The sequence below is a fragment of the Oculina patagonica genome, chromosome 13 (assembly GCF_052425735.1).
Source record: "Oculina patagonica isolate OP01 chromosome 13, crgOcupat, whole genome shotgun sequence".
Classification (NCBI taxonomy): domain Eukaryota; kingdom Metazoa; phylum Cnidaria; class Anthozoa; order Scleractinia; family Oculinidae; genus Oculina; species Oculina patagonica.
Genome location: NC_135770.1, coordinates 23,020,191 through 23,048,069, shown reverse-complemented (window position 1 = coordinate 23,048,069; position 27,879 = coordinate 23,020,191). Strand labels below are relative to the sequence as shown.

The 27,879-nt window shown below is 38.0% G+C and overlaps 3 protein-coding genes and 1 pseudogene across 4 annotated transcripts in view; 1 reads left to right on the top strand and 3 right to left on the bottom strand.

The window, feature by feature from the left end:
- The window catches only part of LOC144636532 (nuclear nucleic acid-binding protein C1D-like), a 111,549-nt gene that overhangs the window by 35,769 nt on the left and 47,901 nt on the right, over positions 1-27,879 (top strand). The window lies entirely within an intron of this gene.
- LOC144635495 (RYamide receptor-like) lies at positions 3,242-5,519 on the bottom strand (annotated as a pseudogene).
- On the bottom strand, positions 12,365-13,625 carry LOC144635875 (putative skeletal organic matrix protein 5). The gene is made up of 4 exons (XM_078494990.1): positions 13,499-13,625; positions 13,335-13,377; positions 12,802-12,928; positions 12,365-12,721 (listed from the first exon to the last, which is right to left on the bottom strand). The coding sequence occupies exons 1-4, from the start codon at positions 13,623-13,625 to the stop codon at positions 12,365-12,367; spliced, it is 654 nt and encodes a 217-aa protein (XP_078351116.1).
- On the bottom strand, positions 23,550-27,210 carry LOC144635772 (putative skeletal organic matrix protein 5). Its single transcript, XM_078494857.1, has 4 exons — positions 27,102-27,210; positions 26,930-26,972; positions 24,785-24,911; positions 23,550-24,702 (listed from the first exon to the last, which is right to left on the bottom strand). The coding sequence occupies exons 1-4, from the start codon at positions 27,199-27,201 to the stop codon at positions 24,187-24,189; spliced, it is 786 nt and encodes a 261-aa protein (XP_078350983.1). The 5' UTR covers positions 27,202-27,210; the 3' UTR covers positions 23,550-24,186.

Below are 27,879 nucleotides of genomic sequence, written 5' to 3'. Positions count from 1 at the left end.
ATCCTTATTATTTTAAGCTGAGAGCCCCAAGTTTATCAGTAACTTAAGTTACTGTCACGGGTCACCCTCATTAAGTAATTTTACTATTATTAAATAATATTATATTATTAAGTTTCAGTCTTACCTTACCTTACTAATATTGCGTTGTGTTCCCATAATATTTTTACTTGGCTTTTGTTGCTGCAGTTGTAAACAGTCAAAGTTAATTGATGCAAGTCTGTTAATTACTCGTCTGATGAAAGCTATCTTACGCCAAGGTGTCTTTTAAGGTGTCTTTTATTTGACCTTAAAGGACAACAAACGTTTGCAAAAGAGCAAAGAAGACCAGCCCTGTTCTCGATTTGTCGACCGTTTCTAGCGCATGGAAACACTTCGCTGGCTAGCAAAACCAAAACCAGCAGCAGCTGTTACGAGTGTTCTAATTGGCCGATGTTGTCCCTCGCAATCACTGTGATTAGCTTAGGCCCCGTCCACACTGACCCGGGTAAATTTGAAAACGCATCTTTTTTCCCCGGTTAGGCCAACCGGTCCACACTGAAACGGCGTTTCCGGTCACCGAAAACGGAGCTTTTCAAAAACGCTTACCAATAAAGCGTATCGTTTTCAAATTTAACCGGGTTAACGTGGACGGATAACATTTTACCCAGCGTTTTCAAATTTTTCCGTTTTCAAATTTACCCGGGTCAGTGTAGACGGGGCCTTAGTTAGTTGCTCTGTTTTACGACTGTCTTACTAGTACCGCTCTAATAGTTTTCGGGAAATACGATTCTCGGCTCTTGCCTACGTCTCATTAAATAAGTTAAGGTGGTAAAGAGCTAGTAAATAGGCGGTACACACATCATGATGGGGATTCTTTCGGTTCTTAAAAAGTCCTTCCGTCTCAAAAAAAAAAAAAAAACATATTAACAGTATTTATATTTGATGTCCGAAAGGAAACCATAAAAAAGTAATGAGTTTCACTGCGGCTTGTCAAGAGAGTTGGCTTTGTTTGAAATTTCGATTATTAAGTGACTTCCTGCAGCCGTGTTCCGCTTCAAGGTTAATTATTAAGCAAATATAGAGTCTTATTATTCAACAGATGCGCGCGCTGCCCATATATGGTCAAAATGTTAACGATATCTGTCATCCGTACATAACAGATATCCTGCGATATTTGTAGGTTGCTAAGATTCGTCCGAAATCTTGTAAAGCGCTGCTTAATTACAGTTTTTCTATGTGCAAAATGTGTTTCTTTGCCAATTTGTTGAATAATAAAACAATTATCCTGCTCAATCTTGCGGAATATCGTCTGATTTTAGTAAGTATCAGGCGATATTCCGCGCGATTTCGCAGGATAATTGTTAATTATAGGAAATTAGCAGTTGCTGTAACAGAGTTCTATAAATAATGTATCCATACCTGGTCCTCATTAAATGAAAACAATCCCAGTACAACAAAGGATGTTGCGAATCAGATCCTCTGGAATAATAGGTTTATTTGCATTTGCAAAAATTCAGTATATAACCGAAGGATAAGAAGTGTGGGTCTAAACAAGATTAGCGACCTTTACGACGCTGCAGGGTTGCTAATTTTCGACATGGAGCCTCTGAGATCTATTCTATCCCCCAGCGACATGTATGTTGCGGAACCTGTTAAATGGTACTAAATCATCTATAGCGCATCACCTCTCCCTTCGAGCCTAATTCTTTTTATATACTTTACGAAAATGATTTAATCCCACTAGCTGTACTTGAAAATGTTCAGTCGAAATCGCTTTATAATGAATTCGTCTCAAAAGTTTGCACTAAATCTAAGAAATATAAAGAAAGCTTTAACACAGAAGAGTCTCAACTAGATTGGAAAAAAAATTATCAAACACCTATTAGAGCAACACTAACCACAAAACTGCGGAAATTTCAGTATAAGATACTTAATAGAATCTAATATACAAATAACATGCTTTTTAAGATTAAAAGAAAATAGAATCTCCTCTATGTTGATTCTGCGAAAACGATATAGAAACCATAGAACATTTTCTTTTCCTCTGCCCGAGAGTTCAGGTTTTTTTGTAATGAAGTATGCTCTACTTTCGGAGAAAAACTGAAGTGGAGCAGATCTCTTCACATAAAAAATATATCTTTTTTGGAAGCCAAGACCTAAAAATTCTCAATACCTTGACAAATTACATTAACCTGGAAAGCAAATATTTTCTGTATCGTTGTAAACTAAACAAAAGTCTATTATCCATTCTGCATTTAACAGAAAAAATTAAGAATACATATTATATATAACGTTTTATTGCGAGAAAAAATACTAAAATTAGTTTTCATTATGAAAAGTGGGAACCTCTTCTCCCACTTATCTCGCCTTGATTAGCTGTTGTCACTTTTTTTTTTAAATTATACTGCAAATTACATATCAGACTGCTGTAATATATCTAAGTTGTTGGCCTTTGTAAACCCTGTTATTTTGTAACCTGTCACTTTGTAATTAAAATAAGCTATGTTAAATTGTATGTTCTGTAAACTCGAAAATTGTAACCCTATTTTTTCCGTAAATAACTGTCTTTTCCTTTTGTTTGTGATGTACATTTCTTTTTTGCTGTGATTTTATGTAATAAAACAATAAACAAACAAAATACCAAAAACAAAAAAAATTGGAAAAATCATTATATTTATTCGCTGACTATTTTGCAATAACTTAAATACACACAACTAAACTAAAAAATCTTTTAAACCGATACCAACTACTGTACGTTTTGTCGATAAATTCGACTAATGTACCTGTTAGAAGGTCAACGCCTCTTCCATAATACAGGTAAGTAAAGGGCTACGGGAACACACTGAAACGTAATTACAAAGGGTTAGCCCGTTGAAAACAAAAGTAGCATGCCCCCAACGTCTACAATTTTTACGGTTAATTAACCTCAATAAAAAAGCCCTGAAAAGTAACTATAATATATTTTTTCCCCATAGGTCCGGTACATCAGATTTCATACTTAATCTCATATATACAAATAAGTGAGATCTATAACAATATCACTCTAGTTTTCATTCCTTTCTGAATCTGAGTTTATCAAGTTTATGGATCTGACAAAATAATCAAGTTCCAAACGTTTTTCATCTCCAATCATTTATTAAAATCTCCCGCGTTCAGGTTTGAAATCATCGAAATCATATGAATTTCAAACTATTTTTTATTGCATGGCTAATCACTTACTACAGCCGTGTTACTTGTGAACTGACCACTAGCTGGTAGACCACTAGGTACAATTTGCCTTGTCACAAACTGACTTTAAATATACTGGTTGAGGAGATTCCTTAGGCCTTGACGAACGATAATTCCCACTAAACATCAAACAAATGCAAGGATTTATAGCACAATTTGAGTGAGCAAGAAACCGGGCAATTACCCAATAGCGCATGCTGTCACAAGAAGACGTTGTAGTGAGGTCCCACACAAAGGTCGACAGTACAGTGAAAATACTAAAGGGCATCCAGCATATTGCAAATCCTATCACAATAGCAAGGGCCATATTTAACACGTTTCTTTGCCTTTTTGCGCGTTGTTTCTCAGCGCTGTGAGATTGCGCGCCCGGAGTCTTCCGTTTCTTGAGTTTTATAAGGACGATGGAATAAAGTGTGACCTCTCACGCGAAAACGTTCCTTAGGACTTGCCGTTCTGACACGGATAGCCGTGCGTTTGCCGTTCAGTAGCCGTGCAAACGGGATGGGATGCCGTTCGAGCCGTGCAAGTTATCCGTGTAGAGAAAGTTGAATGCCGTTTGAGCCGTGTTAGCGTTCCGTGTAGAAAAATTTGACAGCCGTTCCAGCCGTGTTAGCGTTCCGTGTAGAAAAATTTGACCGCCGTTCCAGCCGTGTTAGCGTTCCGTGTAGAAAAATTTGACAGCCGTTCCAGCCGTGTTAGCGTTCCGTGTAAAAGAATTCGGCAGCCGTTCCAGCCGTGTTAGCATTCTGTGCAAAAAAATTTGTGAGCCGTTCGAGCAGCTCAAGCTATTCTTTCAAAAAAGATGTCCCTCGTTCGAGAGGCCGATAGCTCTTTTAGATTCTTTTGCTCATTTGCTGGTTGGAGCCGGCGGACACGCTAGTAAGTAAATATTATGCGCTGTTTACACACACTTTGTGAATAATCGCGGTCCTGCTCCTGAGCTCATAATCTAAGCTTTCATAACATACGTTTTATTTAAAACTTCAGCTATATTCAACGAGTTACTTACAGTAGTAACTAGAAAAATGTCTCGATGTTTGACAGTATGCAAATGTCGATCGGGCGCTTTTAATTTGAGGTCGAAGATAATTATTACCTTTTACAGTCGACTCATTCCTGCGAACAAGCTCTCTCGTTGGAAAGACTAAATGGCTCTGCTCTTTCAGTTTGTTAGTCCTGAACTTCTTTCAACACTTTTCTTTTTTCCAAGGAAAAACGTTTGATGGGCTTCAAAAGCCAGCAAAAGCTACCTGTGTCGCGAACGTCAATGCGGCATATCAAAGTTTTGCGGTTTCACGATTTATCGGGTTTCAAGTTACAAGCGAAATAATTCCATGCGTCAAGCGATAGTTTTAAGTCAATTTGAGTGCCTGTTTTTAAAGGAAGAGTATTTTACTGACTCAATAAGCTCAATACACGTTGTTAAAGTCGAGATTTTCTTGTTTTAAAATCTTGTCGGGACGCTTGATTATTAAACCTAATCGTACCTTTTTGGTACGCTTCGGCGGCATATCAGGCGAGCCTGATATGCAGCCGAAGCTTACCAAAAAGGTTCGATTAGGTATTTATCGTACCCAAATTCAGCCAAAACTCCTCTATATTTATCGCTCTACTGAAGCCATGCTTGCAAGGTCCGTACTGCAAATTGTGCTGACTTGCTCTTCAAGACTTCTGCCAAGTTCCTCTTATAAGTGTAAATGGAATGTGCAATTCTATTGCTGATAGCGCTATAGTGTAATATGATGAAGACTTTCCAAAGGCTTCATTCCACCGCAGCTCACAAGACAGCCTTTCGGGAAACTCGACAAGTTTGTAGGCAAAGAGATGTGGGAACATGGTAGCTATTGCGATGATCCAAGAACCGAGAATGAAGAAGGGGCACAGCTTTGAACTGATGAGTGGGGAACGGAGGGGAAATGCCACAGCTCCAAATCGATCGACTGCTATCAGAACCAAGCCTTGAATAGACACACCAGTTGAAACAAGTATCGAGTAGGAAACCAGCTTACATAAGGCCTGGCCAAGAGGACCACTGATCAACCAGGAGTCTGCATGAATCTCTGTTAAAGCCCATGGAAAATTGGAAACAGTAGATCGGACATGGCCATGTGTAGGATTAAAAAGTTGATGTTTTTTCTCATGTTTTTCGTCTTGAAGACAATTTTTGCAATGAAAGACTTTCCAGCCAGCGAGAAAACAAGGATCAGGCAGTAAGCAAACGTTTTTCCGATCTTTTCTGCTGTGGAATTACCTGCACTGAAACACCTCAATAGCTGTGTATTATTCAAAGTTGTGTTCAAGTTTGCTGACATTTTGATCTTGGAATTACCTTAGAAATAGTTCAATATAGCTGTGTATTATTCACCGTTGTGGTCAAGTTTTCCGACATTTTGATCTGGTTGATACGTAAATTCCCTAATCAAGACCTTGGCAATTATGTCCTGTGCCTAAAATATCATAAAACATATCCTAGAATGAAGACATAGTTAGCGGCAGCTGCAATGCCAGTCACTAAATAACTGTGTTGAAAGTGCTTTGCGTTTGGTTTTCAGCAAACAATTGTCTTTCTATTTATATTACACTGAAAGAGTGTTGTTGGTGTAAAACAATAAGTAAATTGCTATGGTTGACATGATTTCCGTTGTAAAACCAATAATAATTGCTATTGCGGAAGTGAAATGGATTTCAATTATCTTCAAAGAGGCAATCTATGAGACTGAACAAATTCAAATATAATTTATTTCACAATTGGTGGCCCATCCGGCCTATCATTTAATGCCTACCTTGTTGACATTTATAAAGTGCTTTTTTGTAGGCTTGCTTCAATGTTGATTTTTAAATAAATTCATTTGCTGCTTTCAACAATCATAGACCGAGAAGCAAATAAGTCCAATAGAAAGAATGGCGACGTGACAAACCTGAGGTACCCACAATGGGACCTTGATAGGTATATCCCTTCAGTAGGTAACGGTCACTTGGTAGAAAATAACGCCTTGCTGGAGAGCAAGGTACGCGCTGGCACATCCAAACCTGCTGCAAAGAACACATAATTTTATTCGCGCGGCTATTTTTTAACTTTTTTTTTTTGCTTTTTGATCTTGTCGTCTATAAGGGAGCAAGGACTGCTTAGAGACTTCAACCCACTCGTTCAAATTCCTGTTATTGAAATTATATTTATATTTTACCTTTAGAGCTTTTATTGTATTCCCCTTGCTTGTAAAATAATATTTCTCTATATATATATATATATAATATTTGCTGAGACTTTTAAATTTGTTCAAGTGTACTGGTAGACCAATATAACCGTGAATGCCTTTGTCTGAAGCAATTTCATCACCAACGCTGCTAATATATTAAGTAAGACGAGAACAGAACTGATACAAAGGTAAACAAAAAAAGATGTGTTGTTTATTGAGTTCATACCCAGAACTTCTCCGTCTCAGTTCCTTCGGCGGTCAGTTGCTTCGATCTGTTGAATGAAGAAATATTTGGGTTAATAAGTATGACAAGATGAAAGAGATAAATACATATATATACCGTCTACCGCAGTCACGCTGTTCGAATTTACATAACAATTGTTCGGAGGATCTGTATTGAAGATTGAAAGGTACTATGAATTCTTCCGATTATTTTGTGACCTTGCAATTAATTAAATTTATATCATCTTGTTTTGATTCACGTCGCAAAATATTATCAAAGTAATTAATTTTATATCTATCCATTTTTATTATTATCATTATTATTATTATTATTTATTTTATTTTTTATAATTATTATTACCTAATAACTTGTACGCTTTTGCAATATTGTAACAAATTTACAGTCATGCAAATAAAGCTTGTTGTTGTTGTTGGTACTGTTACTCGCTCTGAAAAAGCGTGTTGCGCGAAGAATAAGTTGAATAGATGTGTGTTACTTGTTCTGTAGGCGGATTGCGCGAAGGATATATGTTGAACAGATGCGTATTACTCGTTCTGATATAGCAAACAAAATATAGCCCGCTCAAATTCCATCGCGCGCATATTCTAATTACCTACTAGAAGATGGTTTTCTATGTTCTATAAGAAATTAATATACACTCTTCGTTCACTGTCCAAAATCCACGCGCGCAATTGGTTAAAATAGATCACGTGATTTTGCTTTACCTGTCGTCAGCAAACTCAGACAGTGCAGTATTGACAATAATGCACGAAAATCGTGCATTATTGAAAATGTCTTCAGCTTCAAGGCTTGTAGAAGTGGAAGAAAAATATATTCCTCAAATTATCAACGATCTAATACCAAACAAAATCGAAGAGGATAACAACTTGAAGCGCTTTCATGTTCAAAGGTAAACTGCAGCTCAATAAATACATTTTTGTGTGCGATTGACTTGCTTGTAGTTGCTTGATTGTGAAAGCCATCGACTTGCTTTGAACAAGCTTCTCGCTGACTGTATTTATGAACGACCACAGTTGATGTACGATTTAATGAACCATTTTAAGCTTTATTTCTGTACGGCTAATTTGTGATTTTTATATTATTGATGTAATCCCGTGTAATTATGTACTACTAAACTTCTTATTTTAAAACATTAAGTTTGTTTTTTGAAGTTCGTTAAGTCGATGATCACTTGCAGTTCGATGCAGTGTACTCAGATTGTATATTAAAAGGGTTAGAGTCTGTTCGTTCGTGTTTTGTTGACAAATACACGCACTTGCTGGCCTCACAATGAACTCGAAATTTTCAATACTGCACTCGGCTACGCCTCGTGCAGTATTGAAAATTTCTCGTTCATTGTGCGACCAGCGCGTGCGTGTATTTGTCAACAAAACACTCACAACAGTCTCTAACCCATAAATAATGCACGCTTGAGGTCTATAAAAGCTGCTAGTGGATGCCCGAGCGGCGCCGTCAGGCGAGGGCATTCAGCTGCTTTTTTAGACCTCAAAAGTGCATTATTTTCTTATAGGACATAGGATAACCATCTTCTAGTGGGTTTAGAATATAGCATTAAAAAGAGCACAGAACTTACAAGACTCGCGGCCGCTCACGGGGGTGATTTACAAACGCACGCAACATTGGTAAAAGTGAAAGTTTAGTTTATTCTTTTCTTTGGCGGTTTCTTTATAAATAAACCAAGATACCATTTCATTCATATTTCCTATTTATATAGTCCTTTCTCCAACTACCAAAAGATTCTCACAAAGCCGACAAATCTAGTTGAAATATTTACGCATTCAAGTTTGGTTAAGCCTACTTCAATTTCATTCAAATGAAAAATTTTCATGCGTTCGTTTCGCAGCAAAAAAGAACAAAAGTGGAGTGTTCTGTCTTCAGATTGTGGCTAAAAAAAGGTTTCTTACCTCAAAGCGTTTCTAGAGTCCGGCTCGTTTTGCTAAATAATTTCCAATCAATTTCGGGCAGTTCACGGCAAAATAGTAGCGTATACAACTCCAAAAAGAAAAACAACAAATTTCAACGATTCTTTTTTCATCTGTCGCTTCCTTTGGCACTGTCTTACTTCCATTTAAGCAGGTAAAACGTTTCTGATAAAAACTTGCTGCTTTAAAGCATCACTTAAACAACAAAACAAGAGAATAGAGGCGAAGTCGACGAAGTCGTTCAGCGAATTCGACAAACAATTCGCACATCCGGGGTACCGGGCTTCTATAGTTTTCAGCTATCTTCTATTAAAAATAATGCCCGCTAGAATTCCATCGCGCGTATACAGCGGCTATATTCTAAACACTGATAAATACGAATTCAAAGACTTTGTGACTGCGTGCCGCGATAGCGGTTGCTCACGATACTTCCCTGATTCCACGTACTGTCAACCACAAAAGAACTGCGGACGGTACCACTACGCACTCCAAACATAAGAAACGAACGACTTCATCTATGCAAAAGTCCATTATTCAGCCATTTCAGTCTATACATTCGACATCCATTCTATAGAACGTTCACTAGAAATACAAACAATTAAACATGGCGGTCAGTAGAGGAATCAGAGAGCAAATCCCAAACCCATAGAGCCCTCGTACAATTCTTTGTGCCCTCCGGTGAGCAAGCGATAAATCGAAAGAAAAGTAACTGTATAACATAGCATTTTTCTACGTGTTCCATAAAAATGCGGAATTGCCTTTAAATTGACTGCAAAGAACATAAAAATACCTGAAATGAACTGGCATCTTTGAGTGATCTCTTCAAATCGTCAAACAAAAGCCGGCCGCACAATTCACCACCGACGCTCGCCATTTTATACACATTTGAAGTTCATCTGTCTCTCAAGGTCATCGCATAGAACCATGGATAGAACACACGAACACAACCGAAAAATAGACGACGATAATAACTGAACTCCCGAACTCGAACTGACAGAACGAAAAACGGTATAGAATTAAAGCCTGAATGCACATATCCTTACCCGTGTTCTTTTTTGTTATTTTGGGTTAAAATGAAGTTCCAGTTTCAGGTTTTATCTCTTCTATTTCGACTAGCTCAAGAAGGAGAACATCGCAACACAAACGAGAGGTAATTACGCCTTCTCTCGTCGTTCCAAAAAAATTACATCAGCAAAAGCCCAGCAAATATGCCCAGGATAGTTCAAAAAAGGTGGTGAACCCTTTTCTTTAGAAGGTGAATGACAGTTACCATTTTTTCCGTCGAAAAAGTGGAGGGAAAAGTGGAATTGAAAGAACTTTTCAAAAATAATAAACGTCTGAACGTAGAATTTCTGGAAAACAGGAAAGGTGTGTCGGCTAATCTGAGCTTGCTAAAACGCCCGATGATCAAAACGTTAAACGAACGTATTTGGCTTCTTAGCAATTGCAAAGATTTACTGGAACAAAAAAGAATCAAAATTCTTGTCAAAAGTAGAATTTTAAATAGCTCCTTAGCTGACTCAACTGCAGCAGCATTATTTTTCGCAGTGATAAAGTTTGTCTTCTCGTTAAGTGATTTTTCCTGTTATACTAACACACTGCAATCGAAAGAAGAGAACACCCTGACTAGAAAATATTCTCAGTACTAAGTCGGGTCAGATAACGAAGACACACTGAGAAGTACATTATGCTTTCGAGCGGAGTTCATTGTGTTACAAATCTGCAGGCGGATTCTAGTTAGTTCTCTGAGAGAGTTCAGCCTGCAGTATGGCTGCAATTTTATTTTGTGTTGGCTAAGGTCGTCACCTAAAGTCACCAAAAGTTACAGCGACTTGAGGTCTCAGTGTAGGCCAGGGCCGGGAGGTGGGGGTGGAAACAATGTAACTTTTCGGCATGGAAGGCAAGTTTTGTCGCTATCCACACTGTATAAATTATCGACATTGCATACAAGTACCACAAATTATGAATAAATTGCAAGTGTTCAAGTGTAACGGGTCCCGAAACTTGCCTGTATTAAGACTATCCTTTGACCTGACTACAGAATAAGACTCTCCTAAATGAGCTGGACCACAAGTGTCTATTTCAGTGCATATTTACTGGTTTGTTGGCAAACGTGCGCGAGTTTTCCATCCGCCAGTGTTTAATTTTATGGACTGAATTGCTCGACGAGAACGTTCGTCCAAAGACCTCAAATGCGGGTTACATCAGCTTCAAGGTGAAAGTTAAACGGTTAATGGTTCTGGACACGAATTGTCAGGAAAGTGGGTTTCAGCAGTGCGTTAGTGGAGAGCAGTTCAGATGCCTCAAGACCCAGCAGGCCTTCTTCAAGCACATGCGGCGCCTGTAGTTAAACCCTGTACGGTGAGATGATATTTTTGTTCAGGGTTTTGTGACTGGGTGCTATCTCGGGTAGACGGCTTTTTTGTCCATAACTGGACGTTAGTTTTAAGGGGGTCCTTCTTAACTACAGATCTAGAGCAGTTGCTAAGAAATTGCTCAAAGGTGGTTTTTGGTGGCAAGCTTTTTTGGAGTGTTCAGCAATGCTTAACGGTGAATTCTTGGTGGGGAGGACAACTGTATTGAAAAAGATCATAATTTTGCGCGCTCGTAACTAGTGCCAGTCCCAATTCGCGGGCTAGAATTTAAAATTCCTAAAACTTTTGAAAGAAAAGTAAAAATCCGATTTTTTTCAAAGAATTAGAGATAACATTTCCTTCTTCATAATCCTTCATATGGAATTACCATTTACATGTAAGAACGGGACGCTACTGAAGAAAGTCTGAAAATACAAGTCTTTATTACGCCATAACTTAAATAATAATGCGAATTTCCTAAAAAACAAAAGAGGCATTAAGAACATGGGCACTATTTATCTGTTGGCATTGATTTTAATTTTCAGATCTATAAGCCCTTTCAGTTTTAAGGTTTTTCCTATTTCCGTCACATGACTTGACAAATAAGGTCGTGATTTGAATCTCTTAAAGGATTCGTCAATATAACAAAGTTGTGCAAAAAAGTTGTAATTTTAGTGAAACAAGGAACTTATAGAATTGTTGCACTTACCATTAGCAATTATCTGAGCTAAGAGAAACGCGTGCGTTCATAAGGTAGAATGGTTTAAAAGGAGGAATCTACATGAATGTGCGTACTCATTTCACACCAACCGACGCGGATCAAGTTTCATCAACCCCACTCAAGTGATCTCGCCTGCCTCTTTTCGGTCAAATCGCACCGTTTATTCATTTTAATAATTGTTATGTGACCAATCCCCTCCTCTTCATCTAATTAACAAGAAAGAATATGATTTTAAATTACGTTCACTGTAACAAATGATTCTTACTAAGAGCCTGCCGAGCGGCGCTGCATGAGAAACATTGCCATGAGTTATAACTGCAATGATTCTGAGCGATAGTGGGAAACTTTAATTATCCCGTTGTATTAGCAATTTCATCAAAAAATATCTTAAACCGGAAAAGTATCCTTTACGGTTGGGATGGTTACATTAAGAACAGGAAGGCCTTAATTGACTAATATACAAATCGTTGTTTGCCACTAAGAAAATTCAACAGTAAATAAATAAAATTCATCTTTCCCTATAACCTTTCTAAACTAGACTAGACGTTCTTGTAAGTTCAAGCTCTCACTGCACCAAGATATACCCCATGGCTTTGATGTTTTTGTCTCCATTATCTGGTGAGCAGCATGCTACGTTTCCACAGGTGTTGGAGTCATCAGCATTTCCTCTTGTACCAAACCCGATTCTGGAGTCACAAGTGGTGCAATCATTTTGGTTGTTACCAATTATACCGATTGGAATAGCCATTAGTACTACACCCAGCATTGAACCCTTCCCTGTTACAGTTGGACTGCAAAGAGGCCTGGGATCCAATCAGCATCTTCCACTTGTTACGACCCAGTGAGATGGCGCGGTATTGTCCATCAGCGATCAGTGAGTACAGGGAGTTGGCCTGCTTGTTGATGACAATGAAATTGATCTGATGACCGATCTTCATACCAAGACATATTTTGGAGAAGGGTGTGTTCCAGTAGGTCGGTAACTTAGTCTCCTGTAAATCAAACCCAGTCTTGCCTCCAAGAAGATTATAGGAATTTCTGTCTTTCCAAAACTGGGAATTGTAATGGAACGTTTTCTGAAAGATATAAAAAAAAATATTTCAATGCACATATGCAGTTTGATAAGAATGGCATCAGGACAGGAAAAGTTACATACTTTTGTGCCGTCAATCTTCATGGCCAGCGTCCATCCTCCATCTCCACATCCAAAGTTTCCCATGTGACAGTAAACAGGAATCTTTTGTGAACCAAACGTCAGCGTAAACACTTGGCTTTTCGTCGAACTATGTGGACGAAATTGTGCTGATTAAAAATGTAGCTAGGATACAGCAAAAAATATTTGTTGAATGTTTGTTATGCTGCAACCAATCAGAAAGGAACGCAAACATGCAAGGGGCACCATTGCAAAATAGAAATACCGGATCTTTTCACTGTACAGAATGTAATAAGTTTTATTTGAATATTAAACGAAGATAAAACAGATGATCAAACGACACGGAAAGTATATTGAATTCCAATATATTGGAAGGCACTGCCTTCCTTCCTCAAGGTCTAACAGAGAACAGAGAACGACTCTAAAGGTTTAACGTTAAAAATTTAAAAATGGAGAATTCGATATAATACGCTGACAACATTAATTAAAATAGCTATACAAACAGCAACGTGCACAGTTAAAAACGACCAGCTTACTTGTATTTTTCAAACTGTTCCTTGCACGATGAGGGGGGAACGGCTGTAAATAAAGCAAAAGTTCCCAAGTTTATATGCAGCTTTCAGTAGTGCTTTAAGCTTGTTTAGTTGCAACCCAGAATTCAAAACCAAAGCAAACTTCGCTAGAAACTATAAGTGAATACCTGCAGTTGTTGGTGGCTCAGGTAGAGCTGTTGGCTGCGGAACAGAGGTTTTGTTGACCATTCCAAGAATATGTTCCAGTTTGGCTTGTAACAATTTCATGGCATCGCTGGCGTCCGAATCAAGCATGAAGTTACAAATAAGGTTACAGGCCATCATCTTGTCGTATGGTTTGGCACAAGATGAGGAGGATTTGACTCCATTCACGCTCAGTACAAGGGAGATTGCGACAACAAAAGCTTGAAAACACAGGTGCATTTTGACAATTCGTCCGAACTTTTGGGCGCAAATTAATTCCGTGGATCGTTGTTCCTGTTATGACTAACCTATAGTCTTACGCTTGTATTTGCTTGTAGCGAAGCTCAGTGGAACGTGATTTATCTGGCTACGATACTTAAAAATATGATACGAAGCGGAAATGTAATTCTTTGTTATTAAATCATAGATCGTGCAGATATGCAGTTTCTTCGTTGTTTCGTGCAATTCATCTCACTTCGTACTTTTCTGTACGCAGTAAGTTCCCTTAGCTTGAGTAGTTTCTTTTTCACACGAAGGCAAGCTCGACAGGAACTGCGTTAGGTTGTTTTGTCTAATGGTAAAATTCTAATCCGTTTAACTAACTTAAGAGAGATTAATCACTGTTCCTTTATGACATTTATCATGTACTTAGGTTGATTATAGCAATAAATCTCTTTACATTGACAGATGGGTTTGACCTAGTTGAACTTGAGTTCCGACTTTCTGCATTCGGCTATAAAAAACCGTGATTCGTGCAACTGGTCTTGCACCGAACTGTTGAAAGTCGCACGGGTGAGTTTTTGTATGCGCAATGACCTCCTGTACAAGTGTTTTATGTTCAGCAGTAAGGCTTTTACAAGATGACCGAACAAAAGTCACATCACATCACGCATCACATGTACATTACCTTTATTTCACCTCGGAATTTCAAGGGTAGCTGTATAGCTAATTTTTCAGAAAGAGAAAAGACGAAGAAAAAATTCACAAGTAAATAAATAAATAATTAAATAGTATTAATAATAAAATTAAAAACAAAATCATCAATAAAAGTAAAAATAAAGTCATTTGTAATACACGGACAATTAATTATTATCATAAATTTAAAATAATTTATTAAAAATAGAAAAAAACGAATAACTTTGTACAGTTTTTTTTTAAGTAAAAAACGCGAAAACAAGCAACATTTAGCCCTGTTCAGTATTGTCATCCGGTAGAGGGGGGCTTATAACCAGAGGGGCTTATAATCGGATGTATTTTTTGGTTTCCAGGTAGATGGGCCTATAGCCGGGGGGGGGGGCTTATAAGCGGGAGGGGGGGGGGGCTTTTAACCGGAATTTTACGGTATACAACAACACATTCTGCGTTGTGGTAGATTTAGGCTCATGCTGCTTCTTAACGATGGAAGAAAAAGTCGTGAATTCTGATAAACTGACGAAAAAAATAGTTTTTTTAGGAATGCTCCGCCGGTTTTCCAGTACAGTGGAATCCCGATAACTCGAACACCCAAGGTCGAGGGCAAAATTAAAAAGGAAATGGCCTGAAGGGGGATTTAGTTAGCGGGAGGCTCGAGCTACTGAGTGTTCAAGTTATCGGGATTCAACTGTAATACAGTTTTGCTCAATACTTTTGCACTTGCTGTCGCATTTTTTGTGTGTTCGTATTATGCATTACTTGTTATTGGTTACTTTTTGATACTTATACCCTTTTTAACAGTTGAAGATTCACTCCGCACAGTAGTGATCGATCCACGAAGTTTAATACTTAACTACATACCCCAACCTTTCACCCAGCTTACTGCGCTTGTTGTTATTCTTCCTACCTTGTCAATAGGTTACCGGGAACGTGAATCTTGCTTATTAACAGCACTGTGTTTCAAAAATTTGATTGCAAGGTTTTCGGAACAAAATGGATTTTCCAATTAAAGGTGAAATTGTAATGTTTTGATGATTATTTTGACTTACCCTGTTGCTCTGCTGTATTATTTACCGTTTGCCAGCTCCCCAGGCTGATATAACGCGATTTTGGCAAGTTATCGTTCGCTTTTATTAAAAGACCTTTCACTACCTATTTATTAGAAGACCCGATGCCTTTCCATACAAACCTTTAACCAAATCTTTGTAACACAATACCGTTCTAAGCAAGAGTCACGTCCCCGGCTGCCCGTGTTTGAATCACCGCGAATATAGCGACCTAACATTGTCATAACCACCAAACCTTCCTTTGGCGAGAGGGACTAAAATCAAGGTCTGTATTGTAACACCTCGTAAGCGATGCACTCCCTGGAATAATTACCGAACGCCCGAACTCAAACTGACAAAACTAAAAACCGTCAAAGAATTAAAGCCTGAATGCACATATCCCTACCCGTTTTCTTCTATTCTTTTTTGGCTCAAAATAAAGTTCCAGTTTCAGGTTTTAATTCTTCTATTCCGACTAGCTTAAAACTGTGAAGAATATCGACACACAAAAGCATTACATCAAGAAAAGCCCATCAAATATTCCCAGCTTCGTTTAAAAAAGTGCAGTTTGTACTAAAAAGAAGTGGTGGTGAATTGGCAGTTACCAATATTTAATCCGTCAAAAAAGTGGAAGGGAAATTAAAGTGAAAACATTATTTACAAAATGTACGACGGAATGGCAAAGACTTACCACAACAAAATAGAATCAAAAATTATTTTTTTGGCTCGAAATGAAGTTTACAGCTAAAAAATGCGAAGAACATCGCCGCACAAACGAGACGTAATTACGCCTTCTCGTTTTGTTCTAAAGCATTACATCAGAAAAGCCCAACAAATATGCCCAGCTTCGTTCAAAAAGTGCAGCTTGTACTCAAAGGCAGAGGTGGTGTACCCTTTTCTTTAGAAGGGGATGGGCAGTTACCATTTTTAAGCGATGACGTGTAACTGATGACGTCATCGCTATATGCAGACAGCTGATCTGCAGGATCTCTTATTCCTTTATTATGTTGTCTGTTGTCTGTTTAAAAATCGCCGCGTAGAACACAAGAGCAAAATACTCCCGTGCAGTTAGAACGGCACATTACAATGTATAAACGAAAGAGATTAATTTTATACAATGGGATCTATTAGACTAAGTAGACAGAAATTTCTAATTCTTATATATACAGGGCCGCTGTGAACAAGAGACCGTTTGACGTTTCTCGCAGGTTATAACCTAGCTCCCGCGTATCGTGTGTCGTTTTTCGGAAGTCACGCAATCTTTGTTGAGACTACATAGTGAAATCTAAAAAAAAATAAAATAAAAAAAAAAATTGCTGTTGTTCAATTGAGCAAATCTACGAAGAAAATGTATTTTAAACTTTGCATCCTTGGCCAGTAAATTCATAACTACTGTATTTATTTGAATTCCATCAGATCCTAACTAAGCTTTTTATACATCACTAACATTGCTTCTTAGGGTTAAACTGAATGTAAGCTGCAGTTGGTTAACAGTCTTTATCGCGCACACGGTGTCAGCTTCTTTTATTTACGTTAAGTTTTTTTACAAATTTCCTCAAAAGTATGTAAGATCTCTTGTGAAACGTCATCGCTTCTGCATGCATTGCATGCCATTTATTTTATGCGTCGAAAAAAGGAGGGGAAAGTGGAAACAATGTTTCAAAAATATAGTTGAACCCCGGTAACTCGAACTCTGAAGGGAAACGAAAAACAGTTCGAGTTAGCGGGGTTTTCGAGCTAGTCGAGTAAAAATGACTGGAAGTGGTGCAAGGGAAATGGAAGTTAGTCCGAGTTAGCGGGGTTGTTCGAGTTATCCGATTTCGAGTTACCGGGGTTCTACTGTAATAAAATTGCAAACATTTACTGGAACAAAAATAATCAAAATTCTTGTTTAAAAAAGCTGACTCAACTGTTGCGGAATTTCCGCAGTAATAGTGTTTGCCTTCTTGATTCGGATTATAGTGACTATTCCTGATATATATCCTAACACAATGCAATCAAAAAGTTGAGAATACCCTGACTAGAAAATAAACTCAGTACTTAATAAGATCAGGTAACGAAGACACAAAGAAGTACATTATGCTTTCACGCGTATTTTAATGTATTCCAGATCTACAGGCGAATTTTATTAGTTCTCCGGTAGAGTTCAGCCTGCAATATGGCTACAATGTTACTTCTTGTTGCCTAAGGTCAAATTAAATCACCCAAAGTAAAGGCGACTTGAGGTCTCCGAGTAGGCGTGGGCCGGAGGGAACTTTGGTGCAGGACGACTTATTGATTGATTGATTGATTGATTGATTGATTGATTGATTGATTGATTGATTGATTGATTGATTAATTAATTGATTTAGGGTAGGCAAGTTTTGGCCTCGCCTTAATTGCTAATCTCTTTATGATCGAATGAAAGATACTAATGCAGCTCCAAATCGATCCAACGCTATCAGAACCAAGCTTTAGATAGACACACCAGGTGAAACAGGTGCCAAAAAGAAAATCAGCTTACATTTGGCCTGGCCGAGAGGACCACTGATCAGCAGGAGCTAACATGAATCTCGTTACCGTTCATGGGACGACGAAAATCAGAAAAAAGAAGATCGGAAGTGGCCATGTTTACGAGTAAAAAATTGATGGTTTTCTCATGGTTTTCATCTTGTAGACAATAATTGCCGATAAAGGAATTTCTGAGGCGAGGTGACCTCAAGATAGGTTCGAGCCCTTACAATAGGGTGATTCTGCTGTGTTCTTGGACAAGAAATTCTACTGTCACAGTGCCTCTCTTCAAGCAGCTGTATAACATGGATTCCAGAGGACTGAATGTTTTGGGACAATAATGCACTGGACTAGCATCCCCTCCCGCAGAGAGAAATTATGTTTCGCACTGCTTTATATGGAACAAGAAGCTTGAGAAGTTTGAGAAACTTAAAATCGGGCGGTTAATAATTAACTATTTTCTTTGACTTGAAAGGCAGGGTACAGTACAGTAAAAATCGTTTAGAAAAATAGTCACTTAAGGAACACTCAGTCGGAGGTTTGCTTAAGTCACAGTCTGCATGAGCCGTATTAGTGTGTAGAACATAATATCTGGAATGTTTTCAAGATTGCATTATTACTTTATGACATTAATGGTCTAAATTTATAAATATATTTCGCTCAATACAAATAAACGATTGAACTAGACGACAGAAAATATAATTTTTTAACACTTATCAGAGTGCAGCCTTTTCGCAATAATTAATAAAGGCGGGGTTTTACTTGAAGACCATTTTTCCAACGCTTTAGGTGGCTGACGCATTTCGGTATTTTCCAGCCCTTACACTTTGATGGAACAGTACTACAACTCTTTATCAGGTAACTACTATTGTCAAGAAAATGATCACAACTTGTTGACCAGTGATTAGGTATTTGCTTCATACCATTACTGTAATAGCAACTGATGAAGAATAGTAGTATTGACCCAAAGTATAAGGGCTGGAAAATACTGAAAACCATTTCAGCCGCGTTTCAAGAAAACCAGAAAAGCTTTACTTATCCCATATATCTTTGTTTGCAGTATTTTTGGGCGATGTTTAGGGATGTCTGGGAGGCGATAGTTTTTCTCAAAGGATTTGCAAAATTTAGACAAATAAGAAATATTGGAGATTTAATGTGACTTTAAAGTTAGAATTTGAAGTTAAAAATTGGTGGACGGACACCAAACAGTCCCCTGACAACCTGGACTGCTCTTGCGAGGGGGTCAACTGTTTGGAGGTGTTTCCATTTTTTTCTTCAATCCCTTCTTTAAATCTCTTAAAATTTCATTCAAATTCAGGAAGAACCCCACCTTAAGTTTTGTTCTTTTGAGAAAATAACAGAAGTCAAAGGTTGCGTGATATAACCAAACATAGATTTTAATTCTCCCTCCCTTTCCCTCTCCTTAGCCTTTCACCCCCACCTGTCCCTCCCTTTCTACTCCCGTCCTCCCCCTCCTTCCCCTCTCCTACAGTCTTTTACTCCACCCAATCCCATCGAGCTATTTACTCCAATTACCTCCACCCTCACCAGTGTTTTGGGGGAGGGAAGGGTTGACAGTTACACAGTAGTCCGAGGTCTGCATATGTCACGCAGTTTCTGTGAGCTCTAGAAGTCATCTTCTTTTTAACACACACGCCTAGGCAAGCTCCAGCTTAGGTTTGAAAATTTATATTGCGTTACAAATCTTCAACAAAATTGTTCTTGGGACGTTAATGGTCGTTAATGAGCTTGGAAATTGAAATATGATTTTACTGGAACAGATAAACAGTTTAAAACTGCGTAGCTAAAACGAAAATCGGTTTAATTTTGGCGCTAAGATGGCATAAAATGTATAAATTCGGGACCCAAACAGTGCTATTTGACCAAAATTAGATCGAGTTAGTTTTATTTGTAAGCTGGAAATTATTTCTTTGAACAACAGCTATAATTAATTCGAAATTTTCGTTGGAATGATTATCCTAATTCCCGAAACAACAAATTTAATTTCAATTTGGTGACCAAAGACTGTTGAATTTCGATTGAATCCCCCCCAAAATAGACGCAGTAAATTTCTAAGAGCTTGCACATCAAAGTAAAATAGGTTTTAAGATGGCTAGCCTTGATTATTCAGTAAAAAGTCATATTTTTCTTCAATCGTTTGAAGCTACATGGTTTTCTCACGCTGTGTCACGCTTCAATGACTCTGCCTCAACTCGGTAGAAGGGCTGTGAATTCCGCATGTAAAGGCGGGCTATGTTTCATCCCTTCTAGCCGGGTAACTCGGTTAGCCGGGGCGCCCTCCCTCCTTGTAAACAGGCCCTAAGGTCCTGGTATGGGAATTCAAAATTAAGGCAAATTTCCGTTATTCTCTAATTGCTTGGCACACTAGTATGCGTACAAACGAAAAACCAAGAAAAATGATACTGAAACGGTCAGGAGATGTATGCAAACAATTGAATAGCCCAATTTCGATATATTAAAATTCAGCCTAAAACAATAGACCTCGGGACGAGGGTTCCGGGGACTAAACTATAGAGTTTGTGGGGTTTATTCCCCGTACCTCGTAGTGATGTCTATTGTTTTAGGCCGAATTTTAAAATATCGAAATTGGGCTATTGAATGAAAAATGCCGAAAATCCGAAAATAACATTTTTAAGCATCTAAATTTCATTTTTTTTAGGGGGGGGGGGGGGGGGGGAGCATGCCCTCAGACCTCGCGCCTTTGCCGTTCGAAAAGTACCCTGCTGCCTATTGAAAGCCATGATTTACACTTGATGATAACACCTTGATGTTATACACCTTGCAGTATTAACGTACTAACAAACTTGATAACAAACCCCATGTCGTACTAAGGATTTTTGCTGATCAACATAGAAAATAAGTCCACAATGGTTTGTTCCCAAAACGTTTTTTACTGTACAGAGGGTCTGTATACCGTATTGAAAAATTCAGAACGAACCGACATCGGCCCGCTACCATGATATCATGTTGAAAAAATTAGCTCGTTCGAAACCGTAGCAAAATCGTTAGCGACAGACAAGATACAGCCGTTTACTGGCAGTCTTAGAAAATGCTGAGCCAAAATAAAGTTTTAAGATTCCCTTTATCAATATGGTTCTTATCTTTTTATTCAGTTCTATAAACTGCTTTTATGCAGAACTGTCCAACAAAGATTTCATTTTCCTTAAAGTTTCAGGACAAAAGGATATTGAGAAATATTTCGTGCAGAATGTAATTTGATTAAGCGAATGTTTTCACGTCTATAAATACTTCAAGCAGTTAAATGAAAAACCGTTTTGTTTTCATCAATGAGAACCACTTTCAAATAGTTAATGCGTAAAAAATAACAATCAGATCAGAATACAATAATTATCCATGCAAGGTTTCACTATTATACTTCTTTGTTGCAAGTTCAAATGTATGCAAATTTCGTGTGAAATGTAATTTGATTCCACTGTCTTGTTTCCCATATTCATGAATGGTGAAACAAACTCTTTCTTAAGATTGTTGTATTTTCGTAAATAAAACCCATTGGCCTGTTTTGTTTTCCTGATCATGTTTGCCTGTGATTTCTACAAGACATGTGGTCTTTTTTCGGAACTTTAAGTTTTGCCAAAATTCCTATTTTGAACACGGATGTCTCTTCCTCAATTTCTCATCAAAAGGTGTAGATTTCACCGCATTGCGTTTCACTGCAATACGGCAATACGTTTACAATTCGACTCATCAGACTTTAGACACGGATGTCTTTCAGTATTTTTGCGGCATTTTTCCATTATTTTATTTATTTTTTGTCAAAGTTTAGGGTAAAGTGAAACGAAAGTAGACGGCCAAAGTTTGGCAAGTAGCGCCAGCTGTTTCGGCCGGCTGCCGGCCCTATTCAAGTTCCACTCGTATTCTGCCATGTCGCGTCATCCCTCTACGGGAAATAACTTTTCCCGATTCCAAAACTAAACTCAAAACGCTTGAATGACGAACCAAAAAATAATTCATTTCTCGATTAAAAGATCGGAATATCCGGAAAATAACAGTACTAGCTCCTCATCAATTAAAACTTTCTTCGCAAGAGTTACATAATAGTCAGGAATAAAATCTTAAAAACACAATTTCAAACTATTCAAAACCAGATTAACGTGCGTCACATGACAGGCAAATTGTTTCAGATGAATTTTTTTTATCGAAAATGAGACCAAGCAACCTTTTGAAATCGAAGACTTTCAAAGCCATGACATGCATTCAGGCCGTGATCAAATTTAATTAAAATAAAATTCAATTGGTATTTAATTATAATTATTCGACGTTTTAATTTTGAAGTCATCTTTTCATTCGATAGCTTTACCGATCTCGTAAAAAAATTCCATTCAAGTTCACACCAACACTGTACATTGCCAATGTTTTGCTGACGTCTTGAGAAGTGCCTTACTAACGTCACCAGGCAAATCTAAAATATGATCAAAACATGTTGTGCAAACATTCTACTCTTTGTGACAGGCGACTTTGACGCCCAACTGTGCGGAAATGAAAATCGACACACTTCCTGCTAAATTTACAAAAAATAGTTTTAAAGTGGAGTCCGCCTCAAAAAAATCTACCGCCAGATCACACTGCTATTTGTAGAAACCAGCAAAGCGTCTAGTTTCAAAGTTTCCCACAAAAGCATTGCGTGACATGAATGACGTTACCCCTTTTATTTACAAGAATAGCTTCAACTTGTCAAAGTAACTACAGTTTCACAATGGTGAATATTAGTACTTTACCCCTTAAGCTTTTTTCTCTTTCCTCCCGCCGAAGCAAAGAAGGAACCAGATTGCAGATTAGCCAAAAAGTCGACCCAGTGTTCCTACAACGATTTACTGTCAAAACTGAAATGAAACCGATTGGCCCAGGCTATCTCCGTCGTTTTTGGCCGGCAGGAGACTATTGTCTAGGACGCCCAAAGGGTAAATTATAAATCGGCCACGCCCGATTAATAAGGAGTAATTACTCTCTAGTGGGACATCAGTCTCGAACACAGACTAAATTTAAATCTTACCTATCTTCTTCAGCTAAAAAGTTGATTACCGACTAGATATTGACTTATAGTTTTCACCAATTCAAATATTAATAAAGCTGATAGAATAATTTTGTGTGAAGTTTTACTTCAGTTTTCAGTTATCCCTAAAAAAGAGACAGCTTTCAATGCAACCCAGATTAAAAGGCATTGAGCATTCAACATCTAAAACTGCAAAAAATGTACAGTTTTATTTCCAGTAGAAATGCTATCCATAAAGAAAGTATCTTCATCTGCCATTGGCTTGTCTCTTTGTTGAACACGTAAATGTCATTTTAGTGAAACAAGGAACTTAGAATCATTGCAATTACCTTTTAAGAGAAATGCGTTTAAGAGAAACGCGTTCGTTCACACGGTAGAATGGTTTAAAGGAGAAATCTACATGGATGTGCGCACTAATTTCACACCAACAGATGCGAGTCACGTTTCATCAACTCTCATCAAACGATCTCACCTGCCCCTATTTTCTGACAAACTGCACCGTCTATTAAATTTACTTATAATTTATTTTATTGTTAAGTGACCAATCCCCTTCTCTTCATCTTATTAACAAGAAAGAATATGATTTTAAATTACGGTTAAAAAAAAACCATTAATTTTTCATGTTGCCGCTCGCTGTAACAAATGACGTTTACTAAGAGGCTTTTAGTACAAAATCATTCCTGGCCTCGCATCCTACTACATCCTACAGTCAGCGTGCCTCGTGCTGAAACAACAGTTTGTAATCCCTGCCTGCCTGCTAAGCGGCGCCGTATGAGAAACGTTACCATGTGTTATAACTTCAACGATTCTGAGCGATACTGGGAAACTTTAATTATCTCGTGACATTAACGATTTCATCAAAAAATGACTTACAATGTATGCTATACGTTTGGGATTGTTACATCAAGAACACGACTATTATTGACTTTATCCCCTTTTGTTGCCAATTAAAATAATTTCTCTTATGTCAACTAAAAATTTAACGATCTCTTTTTGCAACGACAGCAAACTAAACAGTTCAAAATAAATTTTGGTAGCAAAAATAACCAAGGGGTTTGCATAACGGGTCCATTTAAATCTTAGTTCTAATATACATGTGTGACACTAAGAAAATTCAACAGTTTATCATCTTGCCTTAGGAGCAGCTATAACTCGCCTAAACTAGATACGATTTTTCTGCAAGTTCAAACTCTCATTGCACCAAGATGTATCCCATGGCTTTGATGTGTTTGTCTCCATTATCGGTACGGACTGTAGCCTCGTTTCCACACGTGTTTGAGTCATCATACTGCCCTCCTGTACCAAACCCGATTCTGGAGTCACAGGTGTTGCAATCATTTTGTTCGTTACCAAGGATGCCAATTCTTGCTTTAGAATATATACCAGTGCTCACTGCATTAAACCCTTCCTTGTTACAGTTGGGTTGCAAAGAGGCCTGGGAACCAATCAGCCTCTTCCACGTGTTACGACCCAGTGAGGTGGCACGGTATTTCCCATTAGCGATCAGTGAGTACAGAGAGTTGGCCTGCTTGTTGATGACAATGAAGTTGAGCTGTTGGCCGACCTTCATTCCCAGACAAATCTTGGAGAATGGCGTCTTCCAGTAGGTCGGTAACTTGGTCTCTTCTGAATCAAAACCGGTCAGTCCTCCAACAAGGTTATAGGCATTTCTGTCTTTCCAAAACTGAGAATTGTAATGGAACGTTTTCTGAAATACAAATAAAAATTAATGTTCAGTACACACATACAGTTTGCCACAAATGGCATCAACAAGGGATAAGGTTGCACACCTTTGTGCCGTTAATCTTCATGGCCAGCGTCCATCCTCCATCTCCACAACCAAAGTTTCCCATGTGACAGTAAACAGGAATCTTTTGTGAACCAAACATCAGTGTAAACACTTGGCTTTTCGTCGAGCTGTGGGGGCAAAAAAGGTACAGATTAAAAATAATTCTTAGGATACCGCAGAAAATATATGTCGAATGTTTTTTTACACTGCAAACAATCAAAAATGGACTTTAAATTGAAAGGACCATCGTGGGTAAATAGAGGAACCGGACTCTCTCTGGATTTAGCCCTCTGACGTACAAGCAAATTTATATCCCCAGCGTGGTACAAATGGTGGGCGCGTGGTACTCCCCCTAAGGCTTTCGCTCTATCAATGCACAGGTGTTTCTCTACAAGAAGACAAACATTTTGTTGGCTGTGACGTTATATGACGTCAAATGGCGTCACTAGAGTCGCCAACTTCGATCCGCCACTTTGGATTTCACAATTTTCTTAGAAACTCGAAAATAACGTCAATTGACACAAAATCACAATTGAACAAATCGTACATTTTTGTTTTAACAAACTAACGAAAACAAAGAGAAATGTCAAAAAGGATGGATTTTGGGCAAACATACCTGCAGTTGAGGTATAACCATGGTAAATAGTGTCCCAAATTAGCTTTATAAGCTAAATACTATTGACAATAAATAAAGTCCTTCATTCATTCATTCATTCATTCATTCAACATCAAAAATCATGGATACATAATAACTGACATAATAATCGAAATGTGTGAAAGGGATGAATGAACAGCTGATGAAAGTTTTAGCATCGCAGAGTAAATCGTCTTTTCAATATTACGAGGAAAAAAATCAAGTCCGAAGGCATATCAGCTACAACTAAAAATGAATGAAGATAAAACGCAAGGCTGCATAAACGGTATGGAAAGATTCGATAGAAATAAACGATCGATACTTTGATCTTGAGATTGTATCCAACTCTATTTTCCCGCGACTTTTGGCACACAGATTGAGCCTTATTGTTGTCTCAAGTCGAAAGGACGGATTTCACGTGCAAAAATACAACCCGTAGATTATCTTCGTTCTTATTAAAACCATGACCAGCATTCGGTATTGCAGGCTTCTTCTGGCGACAAAATATTTTCGATGAATTGATGAAGGCCACCTTTCTTTGTCTGAGTTTTTTAAAGCGGGTCTATTGAACAAATATATTTAGCTTTTGAAGTCCCTTTACCCTATTCAGACCGGGCTTTTTTGGACCTTCTCTGACCGTGGGGGCTTCCAGAATATTTAAGCAATCATAATGAAACTTATAGGATGTATAGCATGTCCAAACATCTTTCTTTTGGTATACGTCACGTGGGTTGATGACATTACATCACGTGATAATTACATCATGATGTCAAAACAGCCGCCATCTTGGATCCGCCATCTTGGATTTTAATATATTTTTTTTCCAAAATGCTAGGAAACCACCAAAAATTACTGAAAAGTACACAGAATCAATAAAAAATTAATGTGCTTAAAAACCGTAAAAAGGTAAAAGAAATTGCATTTAAGTTAATTTTCATTAATAGAAACACGAAAATTACAAATTTGGGAGAATATGCCTATCGAAAAACCGTTGCCATGGTGATGTCAAGTTCCTGACACAACATCCTATCCTTCCAAATTATTCCCAGATAAATGTTAGATAAACTCTCGAAGCTTGGCAGGGTTTAGTTGAATCTGGAAAAAGTTATAAGCATTCAAAGTCAGCGCGGGTCTCAACCCCCCCCCCCCCCCCCACCACCACCCCCCAATCTTGCATTAAGAAGAGAAAATAAAAAAAAAAAAACAATAACAAACTTCAAACATTCAAATTTGTCCCATTTATTTCTCAATCGATAGAGATTTATCATAAAAGGTGATACCCCGAAAATAGTGGGCGTCACCAATCATTTCATAGAGGAAACTACAAGCAAAGTTAACGCAGCGGCTACCCACTCTATATAGAAATTTTTCTCAACGCGTGCGCTTATGCATGGATGGCATGGCGTACCGTTCAATGACGTGCGCGGTAAGGATGCGCATGAAAAATCCACGCAAAAACTTCTAATACAGTTAAATAGCAGCAAAGTGCATAGTTAAAAAAAATCAGCTTACTTGTATTTTTGATACTGTTCCTTGCACGATGACAGAGGAACGGCTGTAAAAACAAAAATAAAAAATTATTATTTACATGCAACTTTTAGTAGTGCTTAGCTCGTTTAGTTGCAACCAGGAATACGAAAAAAACTCCAAACGCCAAACTTGACAAGAAACGATAAGTGAATACCTGTTGTGGTTGGTCGCTCAGGTAGAGCTGTTGGCGGCGGAGCATATGTTTTGTTCACCATTGCCATAAGACTCTCTAGTTTCGCTTGTAACATTTTCATGGCATCTTTGGCGTCCGAATCAAGCATAAAGTTACAAATCAGTTTACAGGCCATCTTTTTGTCGTATGGTTTGGCACAAGATGGGGAGGATTTGACTCCATTCACGCTCAGTACAAAGGAGATTGCGACAAAGCAAGCTTGGAGAGACAGGCCCATTTTAACAATTTTTTCTACTTTTTTTGGGCTCAAAGTAATTCCGTTGATTGTTGTTCCTGTGTGACTTACCTACAGTCTTACCCTTAGTCTGTTTGTAAAAAAGCTTAGTGGAACGTAGCTACGAAGTGATACGAAGCGAAAATGTCCTGAATGAATCAAAGGACGAATGAAAAACTTTTTTATAGCGTCAAAACTTTTATAGCCTGGGATAACCCATACTAATTAGGAGACACAGCTAATAATAAACTAAATAATACTAAAAATAATACTTAACAGTCTATATCGTCCTTCGTTTTTAAAGCATAGATCGTGTAGATATGTAATAACTGTGCATGTTTCGTGTAGATCATCACACTTTATTGTTTTCTGTACGTAGTAAGTTCCTTGGAGTAGTTTAGCAAAAAAATGCTTGAGGTAGTTCTGACTAATGATAAAATCTTAAATCTTTTAACTAAGAAAGACGAAAACGAAACACCTCAAATCGTGTTCAATTGTCATATGTATCGTGGAGTTATAGCTGAT